The sequence below is a fragment of the Pangasianodon hypophthalmus genome, chromosome 19 (assembly GCF_027358585.1).
Source record: "Pangasianodon hypophthalmus isolate fPanHyp1 chromosome 19, fPanHyp1.pri, whole genome shotgun sequence".
Classification (NCBI taxonomy): domain Eukaryota; kingdom Metazoa; phylum Chordata; class Actinopteri; order Siluriformes; family Pangasiidae; genus Pangasianodon; species Pangasianodon hypophthalmus.
In genome coordinates, this window is record NC_069728.1 from 18,657,184 (window position 1) to 18,669,772 (window position 12,589).

Genomic DNA, 12,589 nt, shown 5'->3' on the forward strand with positions numbered 1-12,589 from the left:
ATGGAGCGTTGTCTTGTTTTCTGCTGAATCATTATTGTCATGAGGAAGCTGGAGATTGAGTTTTGGGCTCGTTTTGTGGCTAAATTAAAGGAGCAGCTCCAGTTCAATTAGATTGTTTCCAATTAAAGGTGGGGTCAGGATTTTTTGGTAAAGCTCCATTTGTTCTGGCTGGCAGCAGAGCCTATTCTATGGACAGAAAAATGTAAATAGAAGCTTTAAATAAACAAACTAGCAAGATACGTTGGTTCTAGCTGGGAGTGGAGCTTATTTCTGGGCCAGAAAATGTAAACAGAAGCCTTAATTGATGAACCTAGTAAGATACAATGGTTCTAGTTGGGAGTGGAGCCTATTTTAGGGATGAAACTAGCGAGAAGTATCGTGTTTGGTTTGGGGGTGGAGCCTATTGCCAGCCTTAATTAAAGAAACAAGATATAAACAGCCTTAACTGAAGAAATGAGAAAGATCCATTTGTTCTTATTTTGAAACTAAAAATTAAAGGAGCGGTTTGTAAATTTTAGTGCCTCCTCCTGCCTGCAGGAAAAGATGCAGAGCTGAGCAGCCTCATTCCACCTGGGGGCGGAGCTAATTTCAGGGCCAGAAAAATGCAACCAGAAGAATGAAATTAAGAAACTAGTCACATGTATTGCACAGCAATTCTCAGAAGATATCTTTTGAAATTATATGATCTTTATAGGGCTTGAAAACAAATAAGTAAGAAATAAAAAAGAGATAAAACAAATGAGTGAGAAGGAAAGAGAAAGAAAGAAAGTGAGACAAGTGAGAAATAAAAAAAGAAATAAATAAGAAAACAAGTGAGAAAGAAGGAAAGAATGAAAGAACACAAGAGGAAGAACGAAAAAGAAAAGAAATAAGTGAAAGAAAAAAACAAACAAGAGGATGAAAGAAATAAGAACAAATAAGAAAGAAAGAACACAGAAGAAAGATAAAAAAGAAAAGAAAAACAAGTGAGAAAGAAAGAACAAATAACAGAAAGAAGAAAAAGAAAACAAATAATTGAGCAAGAAAGAAAGAAAGAAGATGAATAAGGAAAGAAAGATTTAGTAAAAACGAAAGAAGGAGAGGAGAAAGAAAACAATGCGAGAAAGAAAAAACAAATAAGAAAGAACACAAGTACGGAAAAGGAAGGAAAGAAAAAGAAACATAAGATAGAAAGAAAGAACAAATAAATGAGAAATTGGGGAAAAAAAAGGATATTCACTGTATTTGTCTAGAAATATTTAGAGACATTACACACTGCACCTTTAATTTCGTTTGGAATCTCTTTTTGTGATTCATCACAATTAAATTAAATCACTAACCTTTAAATGGGAGAATGTTAATTAAACATAGCTACATTTTTTTTAAATAGCAGTATTAATGCTGGTCCAGAAACACTTGGTACGAGTACGAGGCGTGTTCAGAGCCAAACCGTCGTCATCGCTAAAGCGCACCATCATCAGTTTGTTTAGCTACGATCTGTTTTTTTTTCCTCTTCAAAGCATTTTGATTAAATCTCTGATTATGTAGCCACAAGGATGCTTTATAGCGCTCTGAGAAAGTGTGAATCTTCACGATCCGGGCGCCTGGGCCTCGCCAACGCCTTTCGTTTTTTTCCAACCGCTCCCGTCGCGGTAAGGGTTTCCAGACGTATCTTCCCTCCCTGCTTGTGGGTTGGGAACGCAGCCCGGACTGCGGCTCTCCAAACACCCATCCCTCGTTCCCTCACACCTCCTCTTTCAGCCTTGTTTATAGCTGCCATTTTGTGGGAATCAGAGCCTTGTGTTTCTCTGTGTGCTTCATATGAGTCACTGGAAATATGAACCCTAATTCCAGCTCTGTCTGGTGGTCTGTTCATGTGTTTCGGTGATTCTGAGGTTAAAATATCATCTCGAAAATATGGTTCTGGGATTGAAAGGTGTCCTGATGAGGGCGCAGTGAGGACGAGGAACACTAGGGAGTGCTGTATAGCCGTGTTTCTCCACAATTCTGATCAGACGGCTCAATCAGATCACATGCACGTTGAGTAAAGGGTTGTGAAATCATATAAATCATTAAAAAAAAAAAAAAAAAAAGATGAAGTGGTGTTTTTTTTTCCCTGTGTTAATCCGAGCTTTGTTTTGTTTTTCCGCAGGATCTGGTTTTCACTTCTCTCCGTCCGTGGACTTTCACACACACAGATGTAGTGATACACAGCAGACGCTCCAACACCTCCACCCTCAGACGCTGCCAACCCACCCAGCCACCCAAGTTCCTGCTCACCGTTACACCCAGGGTAAACACACACACACACACACACACACACACACACATATATATATGTAAATATACATACACACACATACTGGTCATTTCATTTTGTATAATTAGTGCCATGGACAAAACTAAAGGATACAAACTGGCAATAAATTATGAAAAAATCTTAAATAAATGACCTTTGACCAAAATGTTTGTACTTAAGATAATTAAATACAAAGATTAATGCTTAATTACAGCTTAAAAATAAACTGGTGAAGTCTGTAGATAAAAGGCTGCCAGTATCAGCTGTAAGAGTAATGTGTGTTGCGTGCTACGTGTGCCTACGTACGAAAAAGCTTTCAGCTATTTTTAGATTAAATCTAGATTCCAATTTCCAATTAAAGGTGGGATCAGTAACTTTTGTTGCTTGTAGTCGTTTTTTCACTAGCAAGATTAATTGGTTCTAGAGAAAGGACCAGAAAAATGTAACCAGAAGCCTTAAATAAATCAACTAGCAAGATCTGATGGTTCTGTCTTGAGGTGGGGTATATTTCTGGGCCAGAAATTCTAAACAGAAGCCTTGAATGAAGAAACTAGCAAGATCGATTGGTTCTGTCTATGGACGGGGCCTATTTCTAGGCTGGAAACTGTAAACAGAAGCTTTAAGTAAAGAGACTAGTAGGATCCTTTGGTTGGAGCTGGAGGCGGGGCCTGTATTTACGCCAGAAATTACAAACCGAAGCTTTAAATGAAGCAGTTAGTGAGATCTGTCAGTTCTTGTTTGGAGATAAAGCCTATTTCGAGGACTGAAAAATGTGAATACTGACTTTAAATGAAGAAACTAGTGAGATGCATTGGTTCTAGATGGGGGCGGAGCCTATTTCTGGGCCAGAAAATGCTGTATATAAAAGAAGTATCTATTGTTTCACCTAGGGATGGAGTTTATTTTGAGGACAGATAAATGTAAATAGACATGTTGTATGAAGAAACTAGCAAGATCCCTTCGCTGTGATGGGGATGGAGCACATTTCTGGGCCAGAAATTGTAACCAGAAGCTTTAAATATAGCAATTAGAGAGAACCATCAGTTCTAGCTGGAGGTGGGGAATTTGTCCTATTTCTGGGCTAGAAAAATATAAATAAAAACTTTAAACAAAGAAACTAGTAAGATTTATGGGTTCTGAATGGAGGCGTGGCTTAATTCCAGGCCAAAAAATATGCAAATTGAATCTTTTAATGAGAATACTAGCAATATCCGTTGGTTCTGGAGGTGGAGGTGGAGTTTATTTACAGGCCAGAAAATGTAAAATAAAGCTTTAAATGAAGAAAATAGTGAGATCCATTGTATAGTAGTATTACAGATCAGTTGGTTATATGGTGTTTTTGAAAAGAGACATGATGATTATTACCGGTCTAGGAACACTTCTAAATATTACAGACTGCACCTTTAAAGACAAGACAGTGCCTGTGAATATCAGAACACACGCATGCAGTGATGTTCTTTTTAGCAGCAGCGTGAAGCGGGGATCATGTTATATAACCGTCGCTAGGTTCAGCGGGTTCATACACATCATGCGTTTGCTGAAACCTTTTTTTTCTGTACAAACTGAATCCAGCGGCACTGATTCTGAAGCGCACGTATGGCCGGCCCCCTGACAGCGCTCTCCTACGGTACCACAAACAAACAGCTCATCTAAAATAAAACCTCAAACGCAGCAGCGTGCCCTGACTTCAGGCCTGCGTTTATTTATCTTCCCCGAGCCACTGACAGATCTGCGGCTCAGCCGAGCTCGACCTCTCCGTGACACGACCAAACAACGCAAAGCCACCAGCGAGAAGCTGTGAGAGCTACCGCTCCAAACCGAGCGCCGATTCAGCCACGGGTTCAGCGCAGAACCCAATCAGACCAGCTGAATGATGGAGTCTTAATCTAACGTTAAACATTACGAGGTTAAATCGGGAATAATTGCGTTTCCACACTCAAAATAGTTTGTGAGCTTTTTATCTGTATTATTACGAGCTGATTAATGGCCAAAGCATGGACGTCAAAGTGCGTCATGCATTAGCATTAAAGGAATACGTCAACATTTTCTCAACCTTATCTCTATCTGCGGTGTCTGTAATGGGTGTCTGATTACCACAGATGGGAATTCCAACTCCTTTCCCTTCGCTGAGAAAAGAACGGAAAGCCAGTTTATTCCAAAACTCACTCACAATGGAAGTCTAAGGGCAGTTGCTGAATTCAGTGAGTAAATTTAATGCAGTGTTGATCATCAAACGTTTTTTAATTCCTCAGTCAAAGGTATTTGTGTTTGTGAAGCTTTAAATCTTTACAATGTAAAGGATTTATGATAGTGTGCACTTAGATACAACAAATAAATAACCGGAACTACTTTCTCATCTTGGAAAGTTGGATAAAACTCCATAAGAACACTTTCTTCATGTCTTGTTTCATCCTGGCGTTGTCATTGTTTCTGCGTAACATTAGCAAGAGCCAAGTTTCTCATGCTACTCTTGTCGCTTGTGGGCGTGGCCTGTCCGACAGCCTACCGTACGATTTGTTTGCTTTACGTGTTATGTGCTCGGATTTGTACTAGCGTCATTGGCAGAACACAAGGCAACGTACGTAAAGTCTACGTAGCTACGTAAAGTCACCAGAGGCGCGAACGATCTCTGCTCCTTTCGTCCAAGCTTTATTTTTCTTCGTAATGTTTCTATACACGTTTAACGACAGGTCGTATATGACAAGGTTGAATATGGAGATTTTTTTTTTTTCATTTTTGTGTGTCAAACAGGTTGCGAGCGGGGAACCAAAGAAACATCAGACCACACCAGCATAGATTTGATCCGAGGAATCATTCGAGACAAACGTTTGGATTTGTCGCTTTACACTGTTCGCCTGTCTCTTTGTCAAATTAACATTAAATCGTTGCATATTGCGAATGTTTATTGCTGGAGTCCCTTAGACTTTTATTCTAATCTGATACTCTGCGCTACAGATGTGGATAGAGAGCGATTAGATCGTAAAGCTCAGGTTAAAGGAGTATTCTTTTAACCTCTCTGGAGTGCATATGCATTTAAATTCCAGGCGTGAGTGCTGTGGCCCCGCCCGGCCCCTCGCCTCCGCTGTGTGTCCGTGGGACTTGGCGCGGTGTTGGCACCAGCCCGCAGGCGCCGGGGGCATGTGGGCACTGTGGGAAAGTGATAAGATAGATTAGCGCCCTTTTTTTTTTTCTCTCGCTCTCTCTTTATTCACAAGGGACTCTTGACCTCATCGGCTTTTAAGGCCACATCTGTGTGTACGGTCTCTCATTGGTCAGCTGTGCGCACGGCAGCCCGAGGCCCCGGCCAAGCCCGAGCTGTTTTTCAGCGGTGATAAGAATGAAAGGAAGATAATATCATCCGCTTGTCAGCGAGCCATAAAACTCAGGGCAGAGCTGAAAGAGAGAGTGAGAAAGAGAGGGATGTGGAGGAGAAAAGGAGGAGAGGAATGGAGGGGGTGGGGGAATGGCGGTGATTCACTACAGGAAATGGTCATCTGTTTAGCCAAAGACCTGTTAGCCCTGTTAGCACTACAGACCTCTGCTGTGCTTTCCTGTCAGAGCTGTGGGGTTCGGGTGAAATATCGGAAACGCTGCTCTGTGTGTGCGTGTGTGTGTGTGTGTGTGTGTGTGTGTGTTATGGTGGGAAACTCTACTCACTATGGCATCCCATTTGTTCTCCCTTGCTTACTAATGAAAACATGAAGCATGATGTCTCCTATACAGGTGATGAGTTAATATTAAGAAAGCAGCGTAAATATCGGTTCAATACCGTGCTCATTTACTCGTACTCGTAAAAAATGCTCTGATACTCATAATCGAGATCAGATATCAGGTGGCGACTCTGTGACCTACGCCTAGCGTACGCTAGGACGTATTTCTCATTTAATGACTGCAGTCAAAGCAAAGCAGACTGTGCGAAGATATCATGAGGAGGAACTACAGCATCTTCATGCAATACAAGCAACCTGATAAAACATCTTAAACCTAAACCTCAACACCAGAAGCTCATCGCTAGCAACAAACGCTGGCTAGGCGAGAGAAAATATCTCCAGGCGACGCTAGACGAGTGAAAATATCAGCTCTTTGTTTGTCCAGTATGTTGTTCTTGACGATTAGCGCTATCGGTTATTCACACCGATAGTGACGAGGGATTCCGACGTAACAAAAACAAAAACGTACTTTACTTACAACTGTACAGAAGCGCTGGAGTAAAACGTGCTCTTTTCACCTCGATCCAAGCTAACCAATGTAGCTAGCTAATTTAAACGTCGTTTAAAATCAACTCGCTAATGTTATAAAGAACGATTCGTGTAGAGTAAGTGCATGAACACACACGTGTGAGGTTTCCATGGCCGCTGGTTAAACCTGGGAAACCCAAACAGAGCGTAAATAACTGTCACGTCATGTCAGTAACAGTCTCGATGTTGAAGCGTACTGAAAAACATAATATCGAAAAAAATTAGATTTATCCGTCCCTCTTCAGTACCTTAATCGTTAAAGGAATACCCCAGTGTGTTTTTTTTCCTTTTTTATTTACCACACAACTCTCTAGCACAAACTACAACCAAACGTTGTACTTTGTAATCGTGTTTTCACCCAAATCCCAGGACGTTACCCGTAATTTCAGACTCGCAGCCTTTAAACCGTATTCGACTCGGATGCCATGACAGTGCGTCACCTTCCACAGGATGTGACGTATATTTCATCAGGTTACACTTCTAACGCTTTGTTTATTTTTCATCCTCATGAATTTCCAGACGTTTCTTCCTGTTGTTCTTATTTTTGGATTTTGAGCTTTTCCTCCAGCTTCATTATGCTAATAATTTTAAAATCAGCAGCCTCAGTAGACATCAGCGTGTCATTGGACAAATAACCATTAACTCGTAATTATCTTCCTCGCTAATTAGTTTTTGTTCGCACGTGAGTCTCCTGGGAATTTCCCAGGAATTGTACTAAGTCTTGTCTTGGTTCGTTGCCACATCGTATCCTCCTGGGATTTTAAATCTGGCTTGCGTTTACGTTTCTCTCTTCTTCTGATGGATTCAAATTAATCCTGATTTTAATTAATATTTGAAACACTGACTGTTAATGAATCTTCCTGAATAAATGTGCAGTTGTGAAGGGGGTTTAAGACTTTCCCGAAAACGTGACCAGTGTTATAAACAATTAGTAAAGTAAACGCTAAACGAGTGACTTCTACAGATTTAGAGCTTTGTTTAAATGTCATATCGGTGGAAGAATTCTACTGAAGTACATTATGTGGTTCATAATTTCATAATTTTTAATGCTGGAGTTTAAAGTTGCATCAGGTAAGATTAAGTAGGTTAAGTAGGTGGCTTCGACGTTTGAATGATTTTTTTTTTCTACCTTTGAGCCCACCCCCCCTCATATTCCCACCCATGTTCATGAAGCTCCGCCCCCAGGCCCATAGAGTAGTAGAGCGTCTATAAAATGACTGACAGGAGGAGCATCCAAACGCAAACAAGAATTCCGGATTGGAAATCAGTTTTCCCAAACGGGTTTTCTCAGCCACTTAGGCCATGACTTAAACCATTTTTTTTATTTCATATATATATATATGTTCCAGTTATTTGTAAGAAATAAACAAAAATGACAACTGCACCGTTAACATCTGCCCTTAGACTTCCATTGTAAGAGAGTTTACACACACACACACACACACACACACACAACAGATCCAGTAAATAGAGAATAAACCCTACAGTATTCCTTTAATGAAATACACACAGCTTTCTCGCTCACTTTATTTCTTCTTTTTTTTAAATTTTATTTATTTCTGTGTTTCTAAGGTGACAGCGGTTCCCGTAGAGCGTTACTGTGCCGACCGCAGCGCCGAGTACGAGTGGCGGCAGGTCCGTGACGGCGGCAGTTTGACCGCCAAGCAGTGCTTCCTGTTCGGCTCACCTGAGCTGGCGCGCACCTGGGCCGCCCGCGCTCACTACTTCCACCCTCAGAGCCCGGGGGGGTTGATGGCCCTGCAGCCCCGACACGGCTGGTCCTTCATCAGGATACCGGGTGAGTTGCGTAGCCGCAGCGCGCTAGCCAGCAGCACTGTGTCACTCGCCTGAGCGCTACATCATTTCTCTGTATCCGACTATTGTTCCTGCTCTGAGGGTTTTATTTAAGCCGAGGAACTTTCTCACAGCTCCTTCGTTTGATTTCCAGCGTCTCTAGAGGAAGCGACTCACAAATCTTAATCTTAAAGCCCAACCCCTGAGAGAACAGCACACACCCGCATTCGCAGCTCGTCTGCGTTGTCTTGATTTTTTTTTTTTTTTTGGATAGGTTGGATAGGGATACGGCCTCTCTGTGCTATTGTGCGTGTGAGTCAGAGCTGGAGGAAACGCTACAGAGGGAGAAGCAGAGGCTGCCAGAGAGACCCGTGGGAGAGTGGTACAGGTCACGGTGGCCACCAGCCCGGGCCGCTCTGGGGTCACGACCTCTGCCTGCACCACTTCTCCGTCACTGTCAGCGTTTGGCTCGACACACCGCCGTTTGTTAAATGTTACAGAGAGCAAGTTTTTTTTTAAAATTTTTATTTCTTAGACGATGTATACGGGTGCACACAGAGTCCTGTGAAGTTGGGAGGGGGGACAAAGCAAGGAAGTTCGACTCTCGGACATTGTTTGAGCGCATTGTTAGCTGAGCGTCAGTGTGTGTGAGTGAGCTCCCGCACTCATTCACAGACCCGAGGTGCTTCGGCTCTGGCTCCTTTTCCCATTTTCTCAGAGTCGTACTGTACCCTGGGAAGGAAGTGACACAACGCAGGGCCGGGCTCATTTGAAGCCCCGTGGCAGCGCCATCAACATCACCATCAACATCAACATCAACATCACCATCACCATCGCCCCCTGTGAAGATGCTGGAACACAGCACAGCTTGAATAGCCTTTTGTGATACACATTAATCAGCAATATCAACATATTAGCTCATTCCAGTTAATCACACACACACACACACACACACACACCCTGGGTTGGTGTGGTGTGTAAACCCATTCTGCTCGCCCGGCTGAATCATGGCGGCTTTGTTCATGCAACAAAAACCAACAAACAAAAAAAATCCAATTGTACCAGTGAGGCTGCGTTCACTCGACTTTTTTTTTCTTTTCTTTTAAACTCTGCAGACTTCATCTGTAATCCTGTCTGACTTTACTGCCTTTTTTTGTTCTAGTTTATTTTGTTTACTTTTTTATTTTATTTTAATTATTTTCTCCCTAAACCACAAGTGCACATTTTTATGGGAATTGGCTGGCATCTTTATTTTATTTTTTTTATTTAATTTTATTTTATTTTATTTGATTATTTGCTTACTAACTTATTTATAAATTGTATTATTTTTTATTTCATCTTACCTATCTATCTATCTATCTATCTGTCTGTCTGTCTGTCTGTCTGTCTGTCTGTCTGTCTATCTATCTATCTGTCTGTCTGTCTCTGTGTATCTGTGTCTATCTATCTATCTATCTATCTGTCTGTCTGTCTGTCTGTCTCAGTGTATCTGTGTCTGTCTATCTATCTATCTATCTATCTGTCTGTCTGTCTGTCTGTCTGTCTGTCTGTCTGTCTATCTATCTATCTGTCTGTCTGTCTGTCTGTCTGTCTGTCTGTCTGTCTCAGTGTATCTGTGTCTGTCTATCTATCTATCTATCTATCTGTCTGTCTGTCTCTGTGTGTCTGTGTCTATCTATCTATCTATCTATCTATCTATCTATCTATCTGTCTGTCTGTCTATCTGTCTGTCTCAGTGTATCTGTGTCTGTCTATCTATCTATCTATCTATCTATCTATCTATCTATCTATCTATCTATCTGTCTGTCTGTCTGTCTCTGTGTATCTGTGTCTGTCTATCTATCTATCTATCTATCTATCTATCTGTCTGTCTGTCTGTCTGTCTGTCTGTCTCTGTGTGTCTGTGTCTATCTGTCTATCTATCTATCTATCTATCTATCTATCTATCTATCTATCTATCTATCTGTCTGTCTGTCTGTCTGTCTGTCTCTGTGTGTCTGTGTCTATCTATCTATCTATCTATCTATCTATCTGTCTGTCTGTGTGGCTATGTACATATGTCTGTCTATCTATCTATCTATCTATCTATCTATTGTAATAGTGGAGCATCCATAAGCTTTTAAACTTTTAAGAAAGCATTAAGTGACATCACACTTTTTTTTTTAATCACCCGACCAATCAGAGTGCAGCTCTGTGGGCAAGTGAGGAAAAAAAACAACATGGAGGACGGTGTAGAAAACTTTGTCTTTCGCAGAAACGGTCACCTTTTCTTGATTTTCTTCCTCTAAAGCCAAAGCCAAATATTTAGAAGTCAGTCTAATCCTTGTTGTTAATAAATCTAGATGCTTAAACTAGCTCATTAGCCCGTGCCAGCCGCAAGGCAGACGCCGGAGCAGCGTTGTTATGGTTACAGCACACACATCGCGTGACGTGGTTTTTTTTTTTTAATGTCAGGACAAAAGGTCAGCACTTTTTCTGTAGAAGAAAATTCTAGTGTGAAGTCTGATGTGTCTGATCTCGGGGGAAAAGTTAGAAAGGTGGAGAGTTTGCTGTGAAAATTGAATTCGAATTTAAATTCGATTCAAGATTTAGTTTTTAACCGTTAATAAGTGCGTAATAAGGAACAGAGTGTAACAGTCCCAAACTGTAAAAAAAAAAAAAGATAGTTTCTAAAACTTTTTGTCTTCATTACATATTATAGACCTGAATATTAAAAATTTTGGACATAGGAAAATAAATTTATTTATTTATTTATTTTATGCATACCATTTTACTTTTTTTTTTTTTTTAACTCATGGACAATCCATTTCCTTTTTAATATATTTGATATTTAGACGGAATCAAAATTCATATATCATGGCATTATAAGTATGTGTTTTTCATTATAAGTAAGTAGGATATGTGTATGAATTAATGTATGTATGAAAGAGATTTAATCCGGCTAATAGTCATCGCTCTACCGTTTCTGATGTGCGTAGCGCAGCACGTGGTGAGATTTGGAGCGAGTCGCTCAGGCTATATTTACATCCTCGAGGTGCGTCACATCAACGTGAATCGCGTTACGTTTAAACCTACTGAACAAATGACAACTTCTGTTTCGCAAAAGTCAACAAGTTTTCAGGGCGTTAAACTGTCGGGCAATTACGAATAAAAAACCGAATAGCTTGGACATGGAATCTGCTGGTCCTGAACGCCCGGGCTACTGATTTATCCGCCTCTGATAATGATAGATGAGAGAGATCATTCAGGGCACTGATTCAGATTCAGTACACTGAGATTCAGCCATATAAAAAGTCACACGAGTTATGAATCATTTGTTACGATAGATGTACAGTTCTGTGCAAAAGTCTTAGGCACATGCAAAGAAATGCTGTAGAGCAAAGATGCCTTCAATGATAATAAAATTAAATGCTTCTGCATTAAAAAATCCTATAAAGAGCAGTAAACAGAAATAAATGAAACAAAGTCAATATTTAATGTGACGATCCTTCACTTTAAATAAAATAAAACAGTATTCTCAGGTGCAGTGTGTGCAGTTTTATAAGGAAATGAGCTGGAAGTGTTACTGAGCATCTTGCAGAAGCAGCCACAGTTCTTCTGGAGACTTTGACTGTCGACTCGCTTCTTATTTCTGCAGCGAAACCCAGCAGCCTTCATTATGTTTTTATCTGAAAAGTGTCTCTTATGGAATCTGCTGCTTTCTTTACTGACATACAAACATTTTTCTGGAACGTTTCATTTTGTGCTGGAAAACTAATGTTTGGAATCTAAAATGTTTTTGTACTGAATCAATAATGTAGAAGTCAATGATGTAGAAAGCCTTTGGCACAGTACTGTACATTAGAGCAGTGGAGTAGAACATGGGCTCTTAAAGGTGTATGGGTGTGGGGGGTGTTTTTTTTTTTCTTAAATGTGAATAAGTAGAAAAGTAGCCTGTTTGGACCCTGAAATTGCGACAGAAACACCGATAAAATTTGAAGTACGTTATGTTTCTCATCCGTGTTGTTCTTCCTCGCGCATTTCTGCTAAAAAGATTGAGATTCGCGCTTCATTTCTAATCTTTGGCGCATCAGTCGCCTCAAACATTTTCTCTACATTTTCTTTTGACTAATCCATAACCATGTGTGTGTGTTTTTTTAAAGCAGTGTGGGTTGAAAAATGTTTCCGATGTGGATTTAGAGGGATTTTGTGGAACACTTGTTCAGAGGGCGGGGTGATGTAGCATGAAGGTCTTTTCTCACACTAGTTCTGGCACAGAGATTTTTTTTATTGTAACAGC

At 40.6% G+C, this 12,589-nt stretch overlaps 1 protein-coding gene across 1 annotated transcript in view; it reads left to right on the top strand.

The window, feature by feature from the left end:
- Window positions 1–12,589, top strand: part of ino80 (INO80 complex ATPase subunit) — a 62,234-nt gene that overhangs the window by 27,877 nt on the left and 21,768 nt on the right. Inside the window, exons 25-26 of the mRNA XM_053242056.1 lie at window positions 2,132–2,272; window positions 8,089–8,314. Coding sequence (XP_053098031.1) covers window positions 2,132–2,272; window positions 8,089–8,314 — 367 coding nt within the window. The remainder of the gene's footprint in view (window positions 1–2,131; window positions 2,273–8,088; window positions 8,315–12,589) is intronic.